Below are 23,722 nucleotides of genomic sequence, written 5' to 3' on the forward strand. Positions count from 1 at the left end.
AATATGATTAAAAGCTGCCAACATTTAAATTTTCCGTAATTCAAAATAGCTGCCATCTCCCATCACTGTCGGTGGAGCTGAAGCTCCTAATGCAGATGCCTGCCACCTCCCACAGTTTTCATGAGATTGAAGCCATGCCCACTCAGTGGTCTGGAGAGCTAGATGGTATGCTGTTAGGATATGTGCTGTAAAAAAGCAATAGATATCCTGTTAAGGGTCTATGTGGAGCAAGGAGGGGGGGAGCAGGAGGATGATTTAGCAATGGCAGAAAGCACTGTACACAGGAAAGTGAGAGGCAGAAGAGAGACTGACAGATAGATGCAAAGGTTAGGAGTAGAGGGTGAGAACTCCTCCAACTGTGGTGGGGAGAAGAGAGTCCTGCAAAGAGCCAGTGGGAAGAACAAATCTGTATTTTAGGCTGGAGTTTGATCTTTCAGCAGCTTACATGTGATTTGGGGTCACGAAGTTTTCTCCTAAAACATCAAAAACAATGTCACATTTTAGGAAAGTGAATGATTTCAAGCAAGGATTTTGAGGGGTCCAAGTTGTAGCAAATAGCCTGAAACCAGGAAGAAGATGCACAGGTTGCAGAAGTGAAGAATTTGGAGGAGGTGACAGGAGGTTGATCTGTTTGCACATGCCAGAAGGTGAGTTGTAGTGGTCGTATCTCTGGGAAGAGTCCTCTCAAAGATCTGGTTTAGTTTTACAAGCATGGTGGCAGCGGTCAGCCTAATGAAACTCACAGGAAGGAAGAAAGGCTGATAACCAGAAATTAAAGCAACACCTCAAGCAGAGTGGACAAGCAGCTTGAAAGGACTCAGATGAGTGTGAACGCTGGATTTCTAGTCTATAACCTGGCAGAAGCATGGAAGCAGTGGATGTAAGAAATGAGGCTACATACAGAGCTAACTGGGGATGAAAATGAGAAAATAAAGATATAACTTTTTTACCATCACACTGGGGAGACAGGATGAGAAGTGAGTGAGACTTGTTGGGAATAATGCCTGAAACCGCTATAAAGGTATTTGATGAGTGCTGTGACTCCACACAGCAGAACACTTCAGAGAGAAATTGTTCTTTACCCAAAACCAAGGAATGAGAGGGAATAGATTATTACAGAGCTGACAACTTTGCTGTTTACATATCACTTTGGAAACATTAGATTAGTTAATTAGAGACAGGAATGTTTAGAAGACATTTGATTCTAGCTTACAGGAAAAACTGTTAAGAGAAGCAGTGCTAACCCCGGAGAAATGTATCCCAATTGGAAAGGCAACTAAACTGTTCAGGGAAAGGAGTAAAACAATAAGATGCTAGCATACAACAAGCCCAGTACTATCAACAGAGCCCAGTCAAGATTAGGCCCCACCAACTAACCTGGGAGCATCCTGGTCTAATGGAATCATGTGGAAAGCCTCACAAAAAAATGCAGCAAAAGAGCCCAGCCTATGGGCAACAGTACAAGGGGGGCAAGAAACGGGAGCACTTCATATCCCAGGGCTGCAGCTAACTCAGGAAAAGAAAGCAGCAGGATGAAGAGAGAGCTAGCAAAGAGGAGGGTGTTTTCAGAAGGATACAAATGCTTTCAGTGCACAAGCACCACAGAAGAAAGCTGCCACTCAATTCAGCTGCCATACTTGCAACCATTCTATGAGATCAATGACTGAATCGATTCCTGATGGATTGCAGAGCCAGCTGCAATGTAATTCCAGCAACCCTGATAAGCAGCAACATTAACTTGGAGTAATGTGACCAAACACTGGCAATTTATGGTAATAGCTTTCTGAGGCTAGTGAGCAACTACAGGCTGTCAATAAGAAACCTGCAAAACAGGACCACTGTTGCAGGGAGCTTGTAGGTGTTGACCCACGGATGTACCATCCTTTGCTGGACAGTGCAAGCTATGGATTTGTTTGCAGTATAACACTACATTATCCTCAATGTTACTGAGGAGAGAGAACAATCACTTGGGTGCTGTCTGACATTCAAAGAGACAGATTTTTCAAGTAGGGGGCAGCTAGAGGGCAAGCTGGAGTTAGAAACAAACCCTCTCTGAAGCCCATAAGATGACTGAAACATAAGATTTCATTAGCCCTAGTGGGGCCACTGAGAAGGAACGGGCAATTCTGCAAAGAAAAGACATCACTGCACTTACTGGCACTAGCACAGAGTTGGGCAGCAACCTGGCAACAAGGGGAAAATCTTCAATTAAATGGAAAATCTGTGTGCATCAAAAACCACTGAACAGAGCATTCAAAAGAAGCCACTGTCCATTACTAGGGACCTACTTAATTTGTGATTTCACAAAAACTGAAAGTCTGCCACTGTCCATGAAATCAAAATTTTTTTTTCTCATAAAAATAAAATCCTGGCCTCCCCAGTTTGCTTCTGTTTTATTAACTTGGGCAGAAAACCTGCAGAGTGGCCACAAGTTGAAGTTCTCCAGCTTTGCAGCCTATAGCTTCCCACTGCTGCTTTCTCCAACTGGCTCCACTCCTGGCAGGAGCAGACCCAGCTTGGTTTAAGCAGGAGAGGGAACTGCATTTCTTGGACCTGTCTGGCTGAGCAGAGCTAGGTCTGAGTGATGCAGTTCTTCTCAACCCCTGGCTCATACCTGGCTGGCTTTGCTCCCAGCAGGAAGAGAGCTGGTCAGAGCAGTGGTAGAAGGCACTATGGCTTCCAGGAGCTGAGACTGCAGTACTAGCTCTTCCTTGAAGGAGCAGAAAACCTGTCCTGCCTCTGCTCAGCAAGCCTTTTGTGGCATGTCACAGCTGAGCAGGTGAGGGGCAATCAAAGCAGGTTTTTTGCTTTAATGTGTGACTGCTTCTCTAAGTCAAACAGCACTAAACTGATTAACATTTGTTTGGCTTACAGCTTAAGGTCTGACAAGGTCCTTACAGAGATACATCCCTGATCTTTCCCTGGCCAACTTTACACTGGATTCTAGTCAACTATACTAATAAAGGGCTATATGTCATGTGTCCATTCTCTGTTTTCTCTGTTGAAAGAGCGGGTTACACCCAAAGGTGCCCAAAGGTGTCATGAGTGCAGGCACTCAAGCAGTTGCAGGGAATGAAAAATGAGGCTGATATCCAGTGAGCTGCACTGAGAAGTCAGATCCACTGTACTGGAGACCTGTTGACTTGGGAGGGGTTCTGGAAAGAGTGAAGGAACTCAGAGCCATTAAGGAAATGCCTAGAATAAAGTGTGTAAATGATCCAATGATTTATATGGACGGTCATCTGTCTTCACAGATTCTGCACACACCTATTAGAAGTTTTGAGCCTTCAGTGCAGTTAATACACCAGGAAGCAGTGTGGGAACAGTCAGAGACCCAAACACAAGCATTCAGAATAGAAAACAAAAATGATCAGTGAGGCACCTGTCCTAATTAAAGCCCCATGAAACAGCTAGAGCAACAATGTACGAGCTCAAAAGGAGGCCTAGGAATAACACTGGTGTAAGGTCATTAGCCCAGAGTGCTTGCTGGTAGAGCCTTAGTGGGCATGGGAAAGAAATGAGGGTAGGTAGGATGGGCTGTTGGCTGTGTTCCTTGGACTAGAAGGATTTCTTCTGGCTGAGGTACATGTGAAGGAATCATGAAAAAGTACTGCTGAATGCACCTAAGTGACTGCAGTGCATGTAATGGAGAGTTCACCTCTATGAGATAAGGATAAATGAGTGTTCAGGGAAGCTCCTAGTATTAGCAGAAACTAATGTGTCAAACCATTACTGAGAAAAGGGCTGGGCAATAGACTTACCAAGCTGCAAGCCCCACGTTATAAGCAGATGGCAAGTAATTAAGTAATGGCTTGCTGAGCGAAGTGAGGACACCTGTAGCCTGCTAAGCAACATGGAAAACTGGAGACAAACCCTGGCTGTGCTAGCTGAAGTTGTTCCCTGTGCTGAGTAGAAAAGCAACATGAGACACTGGGGGAGCTGTGAGTTGGCCCAGGAAGGCCCAAGCTGGGAGAAGCAGCCAAGCTGAGTAGAAGCCTGGGGAGAGCCTAGGGAAAGGCACTCAGCTGCACTTGGTTACGTTTGCTTTATGTTGCTGTCTAGGCTGTGAGGTGTGGGAGTGTCTGAAGGGGAGATATGGGAGTGCTGAAGATGCCCTACAGAGGGGTTGAATAGGTAGACTGCCAGAGGCCCTATAAACTGGGACAAGGCTGTCAGGGCCCAAGAGATGGTGTGGGGCAGGGCACCCAAGGGTCATCATTCTGGATCTCTGGAGACAACCTCCCAGAGTTATAACAAGAGCAAAGATGTAGCAAGGGAGGACAGAGTGATCCCTGGAGTGAGGCTGGAGCAGAAGGGGTGGGATGAGAGTAGCTACAAGGAGATGCCCTTCCCAGCACAAGCTGCAGAGTCTGGTACAGATATGCTGAGTGGGATGCACCTTCCAGGCTATGTCACAGACAGGTCTGTGGGACAGGAGACACAGAGTCCATCAACATGCTACAATATATTTGCGTCTTCACTAGAAGACTCTAGGTAGTCCTTCAAAGGACCAAAGAGCACCAGGTTCTGCAGGCAGTAAAATGATTCGTATGACTCTGAAGTGGACTGGGTTACAGGGTCACTGGTGGACAGGATAAGCTGTGTACACAAGATGGGATTGTACTTTAAGGGGAGTGAAACCATCCTAGCATAATTAGGGTCTGCCATCATGAGACAGATATGTGCTTTGATTCTGGGACAAGATAAACTAGAGAGCAAATCTACTGACCAGGCATAAGTTAGTAGCTGTTAGTGCAAATGGAATAGTGTACAAAGAAAGAGGAGTCTCTCTGTTACCAACAGAGTAAGATTGTATAGCCTCAAGGAATCCCAGCCCCAATTGTGGGAAAAGCACAGGACCGATCACTTCATTGCAATGGCAAGAACTAGACAGTCCCAGGAGATTACTGCCCCAGGTTTCTGGGAGGCACTGTACCTGGAGGATACATGGGTGAGGACTGATCAGAAAATTGAAAGTGCATTTGGTAAGGTCCGGCTTACACGATGCACTATGCTCAGACAATGGGCCACACTACACAGCAGCTGAATTCAGACAGTTTGGTGTGGAATGGGAATCTGAGCAGAAGAACCTTTCCCTGACTGATCACAAAGCAACTGGAAGGCAGCGTTGACAGTAAAGGTGGCTTAGGGACTAGTGAGAAGGACAAACCAGACAGGGAGGAGATTACTTGGCAGTGTTGGACCACTGCAATACAGGGTTCCAGGAACTAGACAGACCAGCATGACACCTAATAAACTGGGGAACAAAGACTTTACTTTCCATGAGGAGCAGGTGGAGGAATGGGGGTACCCACAAGCAGCCAAGAGAACGCCAAGCCAGGCAGGCCTCCTGCTATAACAAAGGAGGCCAGGGACCATTTTATCTAGGTTGTTCTGGCTGTAACCATCAAAAAGCCCCACAAAACAATGGCAAGAGGCAACAGCTCAAGTTGCAATGAGGCACCAGTCATGTGAGACAAGCAGAGATTCAGGTCATCAGCAGGGACAAAACTCCTACCTCTACTGTTGGCTACATCTGAAGTCACAGCTGAATGGGTAGTGCTGCTGCAGCTTGGCATTATTGATGCTGCAGTTTCTTTTGTGTAGTGACTTGTGCTGTGACACTGCTGAATAAATCAGGCAGGAAAAGCAGACTCATCATACAGACAGAAATCATTTACACACAAGCCTTGCAATAACTGGCAGGGCTGGGAGAGGAATCGCAGAAATGTAGATGGCAAGGTAACCTATAAAAACATTTCTCCATGCTGACAGTAGACTTATTTTTCAAGAATCTATGTGAAGCTCCTCTCCTCCCTGCCCTCATCCCCATTGCAAACCTTCCCAAAGGAGATAAAGCTATCTGCATGCACAATATGATGAGTGTGACAGCAGCAGCTTTCTCTGCAGGTGTTGTGGCAGCCAGAGATCTCAGCTTACCTATGTGATGGCATATCCACATCCACACAGCTCTGACCTTCTCCAGATCAGTTCGGGCTTGCTGAAGCAGAGTTCTCACCAGTTCCTCTATGCTGCTCTTGACGCTCACCTGTTTGGCAAGGAGTAAATGGGTCAGAAATGATACAGGGTTGATTGTCTCCCTTCCTTTCTTCTGCTTTCCTCCTAGTCAGAAGGACCCTTTTTTTTTTGTCTGTGCCTGGCAGGACCACCTGTCATTTTTGTACAGTACTTGGTGTGCAAGACTAACACCTAAAAAGTAACAGCTGCCCTTTAAGTCTGCTCAGTGTCTTGCCTAACTGGAATTTTTCTTCCCTCAAAGGCATTAACAGTCATAACCCAAATTTGTCCTAGAGACAACCTAACTTACCATGATTGTAGGCCAGACATGTTGAGCCCTTGTGCCAAAGATAAACATTCATGAGAGTTGAGGGAATATTTTAGTAAATAGATTATTCACCCAAAAATGCAGTTTCAGAGTCAGGGGGAGGGGGTTCAAAACTATTTGCAATGTTGGGTGGTTGTGCTGAACAGTTTTGGTGGGGAAAAAAATAAACTAAATTTTGGCAAAAATCAATGTTTTCATTTGACATTTTAAAAATGAAATTTTCAACTTTTCTAGTTTGAAATGACATGCATTTATTGTAAAGAAATGCTATAAATTAATGTTAAACCTTCCCAAAAACTACATGAAACATTTCATTTCAAATTGAACCAGCCATTTCATTTGACCCTGACTTTTTTTTCGCTTTGCCAAAAAAACAGAAAAAATGTTTTGTGTAAATCCATTTTCCCCCAATTCTTTTTGTTCAACCAGTGAACTGAAAAATTAATTATTTACAGAAACTGACTTTTCATCACTGGGTAGACTTTCCCACCAACCAGTCAAAGGGTGAAATTATTAATGAGTTTACTCTTACCCTCTACTTCACAGACTGCATTTTCTTTTTAGACATATATTGCTATGTACACACACACACACACACCATCCCTACATAGCTCATTGCTCAGTGTCTATTTGGAGATCCAAAACTATCTTGCCACTGCAATACCTCTTTCCCTCCCACCTCCCTGCAACACAGAAATATACTATACCTGATGAGGTTTCACGTGGGTTATATTATTACTAGAAAACAAAGCCATAAAACCACTCTGAGAACACCTAGTATTTTTTTCTGGAGTGGGATCTGTCCCCAGCTGAGATGACTATGAAAGAGTATTTTCAGTATACTTTTAGGAGTGCTTCTCCAAAAGTACTTAATGTATAATTCTGAATGAAGGACATACTTCTCTCTTTATGCTACACATGATTTTCTACCAGTCGCTTGGGTCTAGGAGTGGCTAAAGCTCAATAGGAGTGTCTAGGGAGATAGAGTTAAGATGAGACTTACCTTTGAGGCATAGGCATCCAGCTTCTCAAATTTCTGCAGATCTAGTGGCATAGATTTCAGAGATGATTTGTCCCATGGATAGGCTGTAAACAGACATGGAGCCAACTTTTCAGGCGAGAAGAGAGATTTTAACAGGCCCAACACAAGGACAGGAGAATTAAATCTGTCGCCAAACTGACTGAATATAATATACCTAGAGCCCTTGTTGATGCTTGGTCTATCAGTAACTGCCTTATCTGCCGAATGGCAAAGACTGCCTCCTAGCTAAGCCAGTAAGATCTGTACAAGTTGGTCTGAGTTAGGAACGCCATTCTGTTATTTGCGCTAGATAAACTGCATAACGAATGTGACAACATGATTTCCAATAGGTGTCCAAAGGGGAAAACCCTAGAATGTAAGCACTAAAGATGATCAAATCATGTTCATCAAGGCTTAGCTCCTGATATGCTCCCTCCTCAGCTAACTTCACTAGGAATCAGTCCTAGTGAAATGAATGAGGTTACTCCTATGGTAAAGCTAGTCACGCTTGTTGGTCTTTCTGGGATTTGGACGTACGGTTCTACCCAGAGGGAGTAAAACAGTAAGACTCTGGCCTGGCATCATTTATGTGATGAGTTTTGGTATACTTTTAAATGAGTTATTGTAGTATATGTATTTACATACATATTTAAGTATGTATGTAGAGCTGATTGCGTCTTTCATACATAAATTGAGTCATTTATTGAATGGAGGCTGTTCCTGAAATTCATTCAAATATTTAATAAAAGGCTCTTTTCTTTTTCTTCGTCACTTCAGAGCAGGCCATTGCAGGGAGTGAAAACTGCAAGAATCCTGCGCTCTGCTGTGCTGAAGCCTTTCAGGGATTAAGAGATTCCTCCAGATATTGCTTTATGGCTGTCATTTCATGGGGAGGTCAGAGGAAAAGGGGAATAAAAAAAAAGATAATTAGACTTTAAATGTTTATTTTCTGACTCTTAAGTGCCAATAAATATCAGGGGACTACTCTGAAAGGGAGGGCTGGCAATGCTTCAGGAATACCAGTGCAAACTGCTGCTGCTGTGGCACAAAGACAGACGAGGGGATGGAGTGGAGAACCACTGCAGTCCCAGGATCAGTCCCTATTCTCGATGAAATGCTGTGCCTCTCAGTGGATCCATATACAGTTGTAAGGCTGTGTCTCTGGGTGGGTGCATTGGCTTCAAAGATGTCTTACTCTGATGTAAAGCACTTGGACTGAAAGATACAGCTCTTTCAGTCTGGGCTGGAAGAAGGTTCCTCAACCTTCCTGGGTGGACCAGACACCAGAAAGGACCAGACATTCAGCGAGGGACAGACAGAACTGATGGCCCTCAGGATACCTCACTCAGACAAGTGACCAGACCAGGTAGGATGTTAATCCCAGGAACAGGGTGCCTTCTGTGAGCTGATGTGTGTGCAACTTCTGCACAGGACCACATGAGGAGATGGGACTTCTGCTGCTGTTCTCTGTGCCAACCCTTGCACTGACCTGCCTAACATCAGGACTGTTGTCATTCCTATTACAGCTCCTTTGCTGCGGGTTTTGACTCCTGAAAGTGAGAGTAAATGATACTTCCTTTTAGGATGGGAGCTCAGCTCATGACCCAGACTCTGGGGGAACAGCTGACATCATGCTGATTTTCAAGAAGATGTGAAATCTTCTGACTGCTGTTCCGTTGTTGGTCTCTTGCTGGGGAGCCCTTTTCTCTGCAAGCTAGAGACCAGCTGCTAATAGAAGTAGCTGCCTCACTGGCTGTGTTGTTGTTCGTTCTTTGAATTCAAAGATGACTGTGACAGCACTGGTTGGTATGGTTTCTGTGAGCACGAGTGGCTGATCAGGCCAATTTTGAACTGTGTGTAGAACTGAGCAAGAGATGCCACTTTGGGTTGCTTGATCAACAGCAGATGTGCTGATAATTGCGAGATTTATGCTGTTTGCACTTCTGCTGTACCTCAGCAGTTTTCCTCTGCTCACAGACTGTAGCTCCAGTGTGGATAAGGCTTTGCCAGGTGGAACGATCATGAGCGAGACCTTCCCAAGACTTCAGGAAGCATTTCAAGGATGACTTGGAGTCCTTGAAACGTTTCTTCTGGCCTCCCTGCGATCGCTTTCCCTCCTTTAGTTTGCCGTAGAAGATCTTCTTTGGCAGTTGCTCATCTGACATCCTAGCGACGTGGCCTGCCCATCTCATCTGTGATTTAATCAACACTCCACACTTCACTGGCTGTATACGGGTGACAGCCACCAAATCTGGAAGGTGGAGGGGCCTTGGCCAATTGTCCTCTGCCTTAGGTTTAAATATCACTGAAAACCTGGGAGGCCTCTGGGGCCTGCTAGGCTGGTGGTGATGGGAGCTGGGCTCCCTGCCCATCCCCCTTGTTTCACATAAGATAGCCCTCTGGCCCTGCTGCACTTGTCATTCCCTCTTTCACCTAAGAAAGGCACCAGCCCCCTCCCCTCCACCTTAGTGGCAGCATATTTCCCACATTGACCATGCCTCCAGCTAATGCCAGCATGTCTGTTTTCAGAAATCTCTGCCCCCACTGGCAAATGATGTGAGCAGAAATCTCTTAGCCTGGATTGCTCAGACTCCCTCCGGCTTTGCCCAGCCGCCTTCTCACAGTGTGATGGGAGAGACAGCCAATCAGCCAGTCAGTGCACAGGCAGCATCCTCCTGCTGTTACTGACTGCCGAATATGCATCTGTCTGCCGAAATCAGCTGTAAGCACGTGGCATCTGTTTCTTTAACAGGCTTGTTTGTTTATCTAGGATTTCACTGAAAAAGGCTATTACATTGACCTAAAGAGAGATAAAGCAGATTTACACATTTAAAGGTTCCTGCTCTATACAGCTCTGAAAATTACTTTTTGCCTTTTGGGAACTAGATGGTTTTATAAAATTGGTTATCAGTTTTAGTCTTTGTCAGGTTATAGCTGCAAAAGTCTCCCCACAGATGGAGGCTCCACAATAACTCACGTAGTCTTACACTATTACCTTGGCAGTTAGAAACATGTATGAGACCCATTTACAAAGCAGACTTCCACAGATAGGTTGCACAGAGGGTCTAGAGAATATCTAAAACATGTGTGACAGTCACAGGACTGTCTTGCCTCCAAAGCCTAGACAATCCAGCATGGAAAGCACTATGTATTTACAATGAGAGGCAGTAAACCATTCATTTGGTACCAGTGAATTTCAGTATAGTTTTTACAATTGCAGAAAGTCCTATTTTGATGACAGATTTGTTTCCCCAACTGGGTTACCCAGTTCAGACAAGATGCTGAGCTATCCTAATGACACAGAGCTATAATACAGCTGATAGTTACCGTGCAGATCTTTTCCAGTAGGCAGGCGTGGTCTGCTATTTTTGTTTTCTTGAAAACCTAGAAAATTGCCAAACTTGGTGAGAGGTAAACAGATAGGAAGAAGCAGAAAGGAAAGGAAGGAAGGAAGGAAGTAAAGGAAAATGAGTGTAGTGTAGGTCTGCAATGAAGATTTGAAATACAGCCTTGTTTTTCCCCCTGATCACAGCCCCATGTTTATAGATAATAACTAGAGAAGCCGGGAGCCACCTGAAGAGAAGGGGTGAGGCAGTACAGGGCAGATGTTCCTTTTCTTTGTCATGTTCTTGTGACAAGGTATTTAGCAGAATTTGCAGATTTGTTTAGAATCTGACAGGCTGTGCACTGAGAGCATCTGCTTTGGCCTTGAATTTGCGACCGCTGGGCTGCCAGCCATGTACACCAGACCCTTTGGGGCAGAGCTGAGGAGGATGAATAGCTCCTCTTTCCCCTCCTGGGCTACTCGCTAAGTTTTGCTTCCCTTCCCTACCAGTCCAGTGGCTCTGTGGGTGCCAAAAAGCCTATTTACAAGTACTCAGTTGTATCCCTCCCTGGAGGCTGGGAACATCAAACCCCATCTCCCTAGCCAGCCAAATAGCTTACTGCATGGCAGAAACTAAAGTGCGGGTGGCATGTACACATGTTTTAGAGAGGTCTTAGCTCCTGTTAATGCCTGCAACACAGTTCTGTAACCATACTATATATACTAGCATACCACATGCACCTTTTCTCCCAAAATCAGCCCTCCAAAGTTGGGGTGTGCACCTAAAATGGGGGAACTGTTTTCTTTACTGGACCAGAATCATGGGGACACTATGATTTAGCAGGTGCCAAACTAGCTACTGTTTCTCTCTGTCCCGGCAAGTAGCAGGAGTGGAGTTTGACTACAGCTCTCTCAGATGCCAAGGCATTTGCAATATCTTTTGGCTGAACAGCCCAAAACTGTTACCAGTTCCTTAGTGGCTGTGAGAAGGTTAACACTGTAGCTTGTGCCTCAAGCAGCCAGTGAACTAGCTGAGGGCAAGTGAGCTGCTGCATGCAGTTGGACATGATGCTGGAGACATCTTTTTCTTTTCACAAAAAGACAGTGACCTTACAGAGAGAGCTACAGATGAGCAGAGAGAGGGTTCTGGTTAGCACAGCCATCAGCTATGTGATCTGGTGGCTGGGGAAAGGCCCAAACCTCACAAAGAAGATGTTGTTCTTGAAACCAGCTGCAAGATCCAGGAGCTGGCACAGCACAGCTAACATCTGCCCAGGAGGGAGAGTAGTCCCATGGCTTCCAAACAGTTCCATCATCATCTAGAGGTAGCATGGTAGCCTCATGTATACCAAGAGAGGAGGACTTACAGTGGGAGAAGCTGAAACCCCTGGTTGGCATATTGTACTGAGGAGGCATTAGTGCTCTCACCTTTGTTGTCCTGGCCTGTCAGACTGGGCAGCTTCCGGATTCCTGGAACAACCCCAGACACAGTTAGTTAAGAGTTACAGTACCATGGAAGGAAGCTTCCCGCATTGTCCTGGCACCCTCGCACTCTGCCTGACCCCACTTGCAGGCATGTAAGTTCCCTTTCCAGTCCACTAAAAGGAACAGGAAATTTCCTTTTGCCTTCAAGGGGTGTGTTGGATCAGGGCCCAAATACATTAAACATGTCATTTCCAGAAATCCTGTGCTTCAGGTCACCTGTAGGGATCAGGAAGAAACTGTTCCCTCTTTTAATTCACTACTGTCTTCTGGTGGCAGGGATGGGGGCAGGGGAGGTTGTATTCTGATCTTTTGGATGTTGGCCATAACTGGAGATAGGAATTTTCCTCGGGTGCACTTGTGCTCTTAAGGGCGCATCTGCACATGTCAATTTAAGGCACATTAGTTATTTTTAAGGTGCATTAAGGGCATGGGTCTACATGCCCTGTGCTCCAGAGAAAGATAACCCTCCTCCCCCTCCACACATGCAGTCTGGGCCAATCTGACCTACAGATCACCATATTTAAGGCACATTAAGGGTGCGCACATGTAGAACCACACCCTTAATGCCCCTTAAAAATGGCTAATGCACCTTCAATTGGCACCTGTAGACACACCCTTAAGAGCACAAGTAGTCTTTTTCCTAATATCTTCCTGCAAAAGCAGGTATCAAATTTAGGCATGAATAGCTAAAGCACCTTAATGCATGTGTAGATGCACTAAGGCGCATTAATGTTGTATATGTTGACTGACTTGGGATGTCCTTCCTGACCTCAAATTTGGTAACTGAAGTGGACTAGCCAGACCCTCTAGGCAGGATTCTCTGGGTTTTCTAAGTTCTAGTAAAAGCATTGGGACACCCCATTTCCTTCCCTCAATTCTACTCGCATTATGAGAATAAATAAACTGCCCTTTCACTTAGTGTCTCCTTTGGACTTGGATCATCTTTTTGTTTTATTTTGGGCACCACTGCAGTAATTATGCCTTATGTTTTCATAGCTTTGTCTCTGAAGGATTCCACAATGCTTTACCACCCAGAGGCAAAATTCTGCTATCAGTAACATCCGCCTAACTTTCCATGGTGTAAAAAGAGACTAAATTTAATAGGGCATGATTACAGAAATCATACCATCCACTGACAAATATAGGCACCTCTAGGACCAAATGCATGCATTGTTCTGCACTACACAATAGTTCTGGGAAGGGGAGAAAGGAACTGCACACAGATGTTGTGATTTATGGGTGTGGCTGAAACAGGCATTTCCTTTGTAATCATCTGATTTCTGAAACTTTCAACTACTGAACCGAAATCTCCAGTATTCAGTTTCCATTTGGTGCTAACTTTTGAAATTTAACTCAAAATCATTAATTGACTAGTCAGTAGGAAGGTTTTGAAGAATCTTACTGTGGAAAAAAAAATCCTGTGTCTCTTGTTTCAATAGCTTTCAAAACAGCTGACAGTTGGAGGTTTAACTGTGGCATGGAAATAGTCCTGAGGGGATGTGAATGAGTTATGAGCTTTTGAAAATCACAGTTTGTACTGTTCCATTTTTACCTCCATCCTCACCCAGAGCACTGGGAAGAGACAAAACGCATGATGCGCAGCTCCTTTGCTGCACTTTCTACCTTTTAATCTCCTCCACTGCCTCAAACCCACCTCAAACTCATTTGGAAGTTTTCCTGTGCACATCAGATCTTTTATCATGAGACTATCACCTCCCCCTCCCTGCCCCGACTATAAAATGTTTCCTTAATAGAATTATGCACAAGACTTGGCCCATCTACATGTGTGCATCTATTGCACAACAAACAAAATTACTGTGCAGTATGGGTGTGGATCTACACATGCACACCTGTACCATGCAGGAAATATGGCAACTTATGCCAATTTACCCTGATCATGCAGGTATCAAATTTATGCCAATTAGTTACTGCGCAGTAATGCACATGTAGATGCCTTACTGTGCAGTAATACTGCTTGTGTGGACTGATTTGGGGCTAACTTTAGTCCCAAGTCAGTCCATACACAGCATTAATGTGCTTTAACACTTGCACATGTAGACACTGGCCTATTCTCCCTCACTGCGCAGTAACTTACTGCACAGTAAATTTAAGCCAGCATAATGTAGACATGCCCACTGGGAAGCAGGAGATTATCCAATAATTGGGCTTCATGCTCCTTTTTATGGCATAACCTTAATTTTTAATGAAGTCTCAGCGTACTCCACCACCCTTGGCTATGGGGCAAGCTGATTTGGTGTAACAATACAGTGGATTTTGTCAGAAAGGAAGAAGCTTGAAACAGATTTTCACTGTTTGTCCAAGTGTCTGACTGCAGTAATTCTGCTGTGACTGTGCATATTCAGTTTAGTCTGTGGAAAACAGGTTTCTTGTTGTTTGGTGCATCACCTTTCAGTTATATACATGATCCAAATGTGGAGATGACAAAAGTTTTAAGAATGTGGTAATCAAATGAGCTCCTCTCTACCCTGCTTTTTAGTGCAGTTGACACCTGATAATTTGGCTGGCACAGATGTTTTCTTACAATAGGGACGTACCTTTTCCCATGGAAAATTTCTTAAGTAACTGTGGGGTGGTATTTCTAGGATGTATCTCTACCGTCACATGCGTTCCTGAAATGAACAGAGGGTCAGAACTGTGCAAGGTGAGGGAAAGCAACCACCAGAAACCATCAGATCAGTCTGCCAACATCAGATCAGAACCCACACAATATTCTGTAGGACTGTATTACCATAATAGAAAAAATAAACTGACACTGCTTTCTTCTCTTTTTTTTAACACCCCTATTGTCCAGCTTTCCCTGCCCCTGCCTGTTTCTTCTCTGAACAGCAGAGTGCCATTTGCAAGGCTGGGGCCACAGAGCAGACAAGCCACAAAAATGCCACTTATGCACAGGCTGATTCTCAATTCCTGTGCACATTGCCCGGCACACTTGAACAGCTACATACACACCCAGAGATGCCAACCTGTGTATATGTTTCATTTTTGGGACTTAGACACCAAGTAGATGACCAGTTTAGTTGTCTAGGCATCCAGAATAGAAGAGAATGCTGCTCTATCACTGTTACTCTTAAGAATGTGAGCCTTATTTCTAGGCTGAATTTGTCTCACTTTTGTTCTCAGCTGCTGGATCCCAATGTGTTTGGGTCATCTATGTCCAACATCCCTCTACTGTTGGAAATCTTCTCTCCACAGTGGGGTATGCATGTGCCCACATATATATTGTTTTTCTCATGACACCTCTTGTTATTTACTGTATCCAGCTTCAAGGATGTGAACAGTTTCCTAGACTTCAAAGAGACAAGTCATGGGCTTAAAGATCATGTTTTGCCATTTGGGTCTTATGGCATTACCCTTCAGTGAACTCAAGACTCCTCATAGCATCAGGGCCTAATTTTGCATGCTGCTTTTTTTTTTATTGTCATTTTGAGTGGTCTTAGCCAGCTGGCGAAGGTTCTCCCAATTCTATGATTCGGTGCTGCCAGAAGCATGACTGAGAAATGTGATTCTTTTATGTAGGCTTTGTAAAGTGCATCCAAGAATAATTGTGATGGATGCCTTGTCAGCACTAGCACTCCTCCTAAAAATAATGGTTCATGGAGTATAACAGGTAATAACACAATTGCAGGATACCCTGCTATACAACTTACAATTTGGTTTTTAAAATGCTTATTACCACTTGAAGCCATTTTGATAAAAAGCAAGAGCATTACAAAAAGGACACAAACATTTTATTGATTCGTTTACTGAACTGTAATACGGCAGGAAAAATATCAAAGGTGTCAAGGCAGCCCCAGCTGCAGAATTACAATATGTAGAAAAGGATATTGCCTGTATACTGGCAACGTTCCCACCAGAACCACAGAGGGTGATAAACCATTTCTCACTGGATGCTCTCTCTGCTGATGTCATGTTGTTCCCAGAAATAACCTTGCGGGAAAGCATTTGCCTGAAACCTGTACAATAAGCAGTAGTGCAATAGTGAGAGTTTGGAGTTCAGCACTCAGGATTTAGGCCTGAAATATTATTCTAAACTGAGGTTCCTCTACTCCCATTTTTGGGCCCATTTGAATCTATTAGTATAATTAAAACAGTACACCAGCCCCCAGTGTCAAACATTTATACCAGTAGAAAAGGGCTGTATGCTAGAATAAGTTATTTTGGTATAAAGTATCTATGCATCAGCATAAGTGAATCTCTGCTAGGGAATGCACTCTGTTTTGAGAGGGGAAAAAAGTCAATACCCCTCATCAAAATGGTTATCCTGGTACAAAAACTGCATGCATACCAGGCCTGTAGTCTTAGGCTTCACCAAAAATGTTTGATGGCACAAGTATGTTGGTCAGGAATGTGAAAAAACTCGCATTCTAAACTAACATAGGTGGGCAAATGGAAGCCCTTTTTTTATTGTCATTTTGAGTGGTGGTTGAAGTACGTGTGGTTAAAGTGGCAAAAGGTTCTTTTGCTGTTATAAGGACTTTGTTTGGGGTACTGCTTTAAGCTATACTGATATAAAACTCTTGGTAATATAAACTGTCTCTCCACTGTGGCAAGGTGGGGGGTGATAATATACCTGTACTGGAAAATCCTTTAAATGTAGACAAGCCCTGTGAAAGTAAATAAGAATCAGACCAAGACGATCTGTGCTAAACTTACCTTGGTGCAGTTAATTCAACTGAAATCTCTAGGTTTTACCTATGATTGGGTGAGGATTTCTTCAGCAGTTGTTCCCAACTAAACAATTTGCCAAATGTTTGTCAAATGCTTTAGAGTGCAAGTGAGAAAACTTAGCACCATTAATTTAGAAACTTTACAGATGCACTAGATGGTTGAAATTCTACAGCCTGTAGAATTTAAGGTTTTGTTCTGGGTGTAAAGGGGGTTTTTCCTTGGTGGCAAAGTTCTGAAGCATTTCATATGGTCACTGTACAGTTTCATAAGACTTTGAGTTACTTTTCAAGTATTTTAGAAGTGTTCTGAAAAGTCTCTAGATTACTTCACCCCATTTAATGTACCCATGACTCCTCAAATCTGATCTCTGCCAGATCTGGATATTAAAAACCAGATGTTACAGTGTCTAAGCATCACAGTCTAATCACAGTGTTGCTAACTCTATCTGTGTTATCACAGTCTTGTGGCATTTGGGGCCAGATCTTTTTCCAACTCGTAGGTGCTTAACTGAACATAGGTACCTATGTCTGATCCTATTCCACCCTGTTTGAGTCTGCAGTAAACCATTAATTCATCAGGTGGGTGGGTACTTCTCCTGCTCTCTGGTTTTTATGACTTTGTCTTAAGAATAAGATGATGTTACAAAAGTAGCTGCACTAAGATTTTTTTATAGACTTGAGTAGTGTGGAATATGATTGCACTTTGGTGCCTACGTCCACCTACATGCTTAATAGGTGGAATAGGATTAGAAGACTCAAGTTCCTTAAACTCCAGTTCTTGGAATCAAATTATTGTGTATAAAGCTGAGCTTTTTTAAGAGGTAAGTTTCAAGCCCTCCTGGTTTTAGTGGTAACTTTAAAAATATGGCCCCTAAGAGCTCAAAGCCAGAAGGCAAATCTAAAGAACCCAGCATTTATTACCCTAGAAAATGTCATGAAATATAAAATTCTCATGATTTGTGTGGGCCTGATTTATGGTTTTTTGCACATTTGCAACTGGCAGGATTAGCATCCTGTCAAAACTAAGAACTGATTGCTATGCTTTGGTGAATAACTTCCACCTGCTTTGCAAAATAGATATTTTTGTGCAAACATATTGGGGTTTCCCCCCCAAATTTTGTCAGATTTTCAAACAAAATTTTTTCCCATCCATTATTTTTCCATTTTTCTTTTATTTTAGTTCCCATTTTTTCTGACTTTGTTTCTTCTGCATTGCCAATTGCAAAGGGACCAGCTAAAATTAGAATGGAATTTTTTTGCCTCAAAGTTGAAAGTTTTCAGTTTTGAAAAGGCTCAAACTTTAAAAGATACTTTTTTGAAAGTCTAGAAAGGTTAATACCAAAATTCCACAGAACATTAGTGAGGCAAAAACAATCCCCAAAGTTTTTATGAGCTCTTTTACTCTCTCTAATCAACCCTCTCCCCCCCATTTTAAAGGATCAAGAGATCTCTAAATAGAAACATTAGTACTCAAAATATGTATGTGATGCATTAAACTAAGATGGTGCCATCATACAACCCAAAGAAATTATTTTGTTTTCAAGCTCCTGCTACTTTTCTTGTTGTCTATGATAGCCAAGCTCTACACTACACACCTATGTTGCTGGAATAGATATGCTGGCAAAACATTATGGTAAACCTTATTTTACTTAACCCCCCCAACCCACTTCCCCACAATGTAGCTGTGCTGGTCACCCTTGTGTGTGTACACTGAGCCCAGGAATTAGGAAAGAATTATGAAGTGACTATTCAAATTCTTAACCCTTCACATTGAGATGATAAGGAAATCTCAGGCTTGTCTCTTATTTCCATAGTGTTCTGAGTACATTTTCTCCCATAAAAGCATGAATAGGAGATGCCTTCAGCCTTGCCACAGCACATCATTGGACCCAGGACATACCTTCATTGGTGTAGGAGGTAATGACTTGTGTCTGCTCGGAAGTGTGTGTCTCAACTTGCAGTCCTGCATAGATGAGGAAGATATCTCAGTGACTAGAAGACACCAATGGGATGCCCAACACAGGGACAGATTGTATCTATCAGTGTGGTTCAGCAATGAAATAAATAGCAAAAGGACAAGAAATCCTCCCCTGATTCCATTCTGTAACTTGCAAGGAAAACTTGATATAGTGATAGATAAGCATGCCAATAAAGCCTAGGGTCTTACAGTCAAAGTTGTGTGAACCAAAGTGCTGGGAAGAATTTATGGCAGACAAGGTTCTTTGGGTAAATCCAATATCTTTTATTAGACCAACTCAAATAGTCGGAAAAATTCTTTCATTTGAAAATTTGAAAAGAGTTTTTCCAACTATTTGAGTTTGATTTACCCAAAGAATTTTGTCTGCCTGTGTCCTTAGACCAACACGGCTACAACCTAACCCGGGAAAAATCTATGTAATTCAGGCACTGGCGGATGAGTCTTGGCATGAGAAAGTAAATGGCAACAGGAGGACTATCTGAAAATGCCGGACTGGCATTGAATGCATTAGTTTACATCAGAACATACTATGCTAACACAGAGAATGCAGTCCAGTTTTCTTCAGCCGCTTCTGCTTGGCAAACCCTCGCACAAACAGCCACCCACCCACGCAAATGATTACTACAGGTAAACTGAAAATGTACCAATGAGCACACCTGATCTTTAGGTGCCTAGAGAGGCACTCCTAGAATGTTTTCAAGTTCAAGGGGTGCAGACGAGGAGGAGAAATCTTTTGGTTCAGATAGGAACTGGGCTGCGAGTTGAGAGGCCTGCATTGCATTCATACTGCTTGATGTGCAACCTGGAGTTCCCACTCCTCCCTTTCTCCTCTGTTCTGTCTCAGCTCAGACTGCAAGTTCTTTGGGGCAGGGACCATTTCTCCCTGGAAAGATGTACGTAGGTAGCTTAACAGGGCCCTGATTTCTGTCAGAGCCTCTAGGTGCTGCTGTATTACACACTATACTAAAACAACATAAATCCTCCCCACAGGGTTGCGATGACAGTCAGCTAGCGCAGTCAGCAAATGCCATTTACGGCTAAGCAATAGCTCACGTACGGCCTTGAATGTTAGAACCTGTTTGACTGAGGATGAATGCTGGCCAGGGCACAAGGGTTATCCCTCACTCTTTGTCATGGGATCCGTGTCCTGTCAGCCACCAGAAGGAACCTCGCTTGAATAGTTCATCCAGAAGGCCAGATACCATTCGTAACTCATGGCTGACAAGGATCAGGCCTGTGAATTATGTGATTTTGTTACACAGTATATGGTAGCAGCATGTTTATTTTAATGTGGTTCAATCCCTGCTTATGTAATACAGTTTGTAAATATTGCAGCAGCACCAGCTGCTTTGTGGTGTCAGAGTCTTCAGAAAGACACAAATTTGGCTAATCAGGAGTGAATCCATTAACCCCTCTCGTGCTGGAACATTAAGTGCCCTCACCATTCTTTTTTTTGGCATCAGGAAGCCTTAATTATCCTCAAGGGGATTCATCTTCTGTCCTGAAGACAGGCTGAGAAGAAAATGTACTGATATGCAGATTTGCACTGAAATCCTCAGGATAATGAAGTCAGTACTGTGTGGTGGGTAATTAATTCTGTCCTCTCCATCCCTAGTAAATTTCCTGACCTCTACTATGCAGCTCTCATTGAAATTCCTATTTAACATGAAGACAGGGGAAGAGAGAACTGTAAAGATATTCATATTTATCCACTTCTTGGAACCTGTGCTTTTCTGCTCAGGTGTTGCCTGTGTATACAGCCAGGTATATCAATATAGGTGAACTTTACCGTGAGATATTCCTTTTTTCTTATAATCTATGGACTTAATCTGGTTCTCATGGACTTTGGTGAGAGGTGGATCAGAATTTATACCCAGCAACAGATCAGTAATATACGTGGGTTTCATGCAGCATTAGTAGCTGTTCTGTGGCAGGATATCTATGTGGCATCAGTAGTATTAACCTGTTGGTCACCGCTTCTTTCAGTTGTTTTTCTCCACTAGACCATAAACGAAAGTAATGGTCTGATCGCATTTCATATGACGTAATCAAACCATGGGACAGATTTGTGCAGTTGATGGTAAGCTCTTGAGAGATGGCTTTGGTGAGAGTAACTGGGGGGCGTTCCAGGTCAGATAGAAGAGTAAAGGCTCAGAGATTCATTAAGGGGTCAGAACATTTCAATAAACCTGTGTAGGGAACTAGACAGTTGGGGTGTTTTTTCTAACAGTTTGTACTTAACTTTTCCAGGGGGACTGAGACAATGAAGGCTTTTCCTTCTCAGCAGAGTTGGGAGAGTTTTCAGTCTCCATATCCCATTGGTCCCCTGTGATCTACATGTATCCTGGAGGCACTCATTGCAGAGAGAGCCCTTTGGACCAATGAGTTTTCCCTTGTCAGCAGCTGTTCTAGGAAAGTCACCCAAAGGACACTGTGCAAGTTGTACTAGCTTTCAGGAGCATTCCTTGCTAAGTATGATGCAATTGTGCAATGGTGTGCCCAGCACCTGGCCCTCCATTATATCCCATGCACATACATGCAGCTCACATCCTGATTACCATGGACAAGGAAGTACGAAGTTGGCAGTCTGCCCATTATACTTGAACAAGGGGAAAGCCATGCCAGAAAGGACCCTCACCATGCAGATCTATCAAATATGCTAAAGCCTAGCAACTGGATGAGCTGTTACAAGCAGGGGCGGTTTGCAGAGACATAGCTGGCCAGCAAAAGTCTACAAAGCATTTTCTTGCATGTGGGCTGGTTTGTCAACTGCATGACTCTTTCCACATACGAAATGAGAAGACAACGTACCACGAAGGTGATTTTCTCTGGGTTGCCCTGATCTGTTGTTTGCATTTCCATCAACTTGATAATCTACAAAAATAGAAAGCAAGAGTGTGAGATTCACAGAATATTGTTTTTTGCTTGTTGGCAGCCTGTTCAACATTGGCCAATGGGAAATCTTGGATGAGAAGCTCTCTTTGTCCCACTTCTGCTGCTGAAGTCAGAAGCAAACTTTCCATTGATTTAGAGGGGCCAGGAAAATATTACAAAGAACATCTCAACAGTCTCATGTACCCAAAAAAAAGTTCACAGAAGAACACTTTTGCCTTTATTTTAGGTTTGGTTGTGTTGCCTCTTTCTATTTTTCCCCATCTAAGAACGTTGAGAGCTTCTTTCAGAAGATGGAAGATGGAGAAGGTTGGTATGAAAACATCAGACCAACGTTTTCCTTCTTCTGCTATTTTTGAAGATGTTTTTCCTTTCTTCTTCTGAAGCCAGGTTCCTTTTCTGCTTTCTCTTACAGTCAAATAATTTATGACTTCATAACTTGTTGCCATAAGTATTATGATTATATCATGTATTTAATGGGTTATCACAATCCTTGATGTAAATCTAACGATTATAAGAAAGTCTCTTTTTTTCCCCTCTCCTACTTAGAGTTTCTAAACTGTTCCAGAACATACTGTGAGTGCATTTAAATGTTAGATTCCCGAAGTAGCATGTTGGAAGGCTGTTAGAAGAAAATCTCTGTCTGGAAAAGATTAGAAAACTCACAATAACTCATCTAGAAAGGATATTCTAAACAAGTTGAGAGGCCATCAACAGGGCAAGACCTAAAATAAAAATTTGTAATTCCTTGTTCCTATTTTTTAAATGCACAGATCCCAAAATACTTTACAAAGGTGGTTAGTACCATTATCCCCATTTTACAACTGAGGACACTGAAGCCTAAAGAGAAACAAAGGTGTGGACATTTGTAGCAGTTCCAAGTGCGGTGGGGGAGCTGCTGCTCTGGGCGAGGGGGCAGCTGTTGCAGCGTAACTACTTCACTGCTGAGATATTAGCAAAGCAAAACTGCTCCAATTTTAACCTTGCTCAGGGTCAAAGTTGAGGTGATTCAGTTCCTTTGTATCATTACATGTAACAGTTACAGCTGCCATGCAGTCCTGAGCAGTACCTCCCTAAGCTTCTGCAAGTGTCCATTTGTCCATACCCTGACTTCCTCAGAAGGTCAGGATTAAAATCCAGACCTTCAGACTGGCACTGAACAATGCTACCTCCCACGAGCATTTCACGTTGTTTATGAAGGTGAGTTGTACCCCTGGGGCACTGACAGAAGTGACATTTATCATGTGATACCTCCCCCGCCCAAAGCACTCTACAGCCATGTTGTGATAGAAGTGCATGGCTGCAGAGTGCTTAAAAATTGTGCAACAAATTAACCCTCCTTAAATGAGGGATCAACTGAAGGTGCTCTGAAGTGGAGGACCTTAGGGAACTTTTGTTGCTTAGGGTTAGTTTGTTAGTGTGATTTGCGCTGGGCTGATGCAGTCCAGCTCTGCCCCTGGTGCTGTCAGGAGGGGGAGAAGGGAGGAGGAGGGAACTGCAGGCTGGGGTTTGCCTGGCCTGAGCTGGAGTGGGGGCCGAGTGGATTGGAAGCTCCCCTTGCCTTTCAGCCCCTGCCTCCCTTCTTCAGTTCAGGCCAGGAAAACCCTACTCTCCAGCTCCCCCTCCCTCCCTCCATGCTGACTGGGGGCAGGAGGGCTGCATCAGCCCAACCTCATCTGTAGAAAAGGCAGGCTTAACCCCCCCCCCCCCCGAAACAACTGGTGAATGTGTCTGTTGGGTTAGGGGGCTCACTCTAACTCATGACGCTTTATGGAAAGCACCATGAGTTACAGCAGGGACCTGTGTGTCTGTCAGCACCCCTGGAATCATCAGCCTTCTTCAACAGAGAGGTTTTCAGTAACGACCTGTTTTATCATAAAGAAAAAAAAATCAGAGATTTTTATGTGGGTCAATACTTTGCAGTTTATTAACAAAACCAGACATTGCAAATGAAAAATATTTAGCTAAATATTTTCAGACAAATACT

The 23,722-nt window shown here is 43.5% G+C and overlaps 1 protein-coding gene across 1 annotated transcript in view; it reads right to left on the reverse strand.

The window, feature by feature from the left end:
- Nucleotides 1–23,722, reverse strand: part of KY (kyphoscoliosis peptidase) — a 43,173-nt gene that overhangs the window by 16,702 nt on the left and 2,749 nt on the right. The window contains exons 2-8 of the mRNA XM_019542958.1: nucleotides 21,655–21,717; nucleotides 18,766–18,828; nucleotides 14,733–14,807; nucleotides 12,121–12,162; nucleotides 10,695–10,751; nucleotides 7,350–7,432; nucleotides 5,941–6,049 (exon numbers count right to left, since the gene is read on the reverse strand). Of these exons, the coding sequence (XP_019398503.1) occupies nucleotides 5,941–6,049; nucleotides 7,350–7,432; nucleotides 10,695–10,751; nucleotides 12,121–12,162; nucleotides 14,733–14,807; nucleotides 18,766–18,828; nucleotides 21,655–21,717 (492 nt within the window). The remainder of the gene's footprint in view (nucleotides 1–5,940; nucleotides 6,050–7,349; nucleotides 7,433–10,694; nucleotides 10,752–12,120; nucleotides 12,163–14,732; nucleotides 14,808–18,765; nucleotides 18,829–21,654; nucleotides 21,718–23,722) is intronic.

This window comes from Crocodylus porosus, unplaced genomic scaffold (assembly GCF_001723895.1).
Source record: "Crocodylus porosus isolate Cpor-Errol unplaced genomic scaffold, CroPor_comp1, whole genome shotgun sequence".
Classification (NCBI taxonomy): Eukaryota; Metazoa; Chordata; order Crocodylia; family Crocodylidae; genus Crocodylus; species Crocodylus porosus.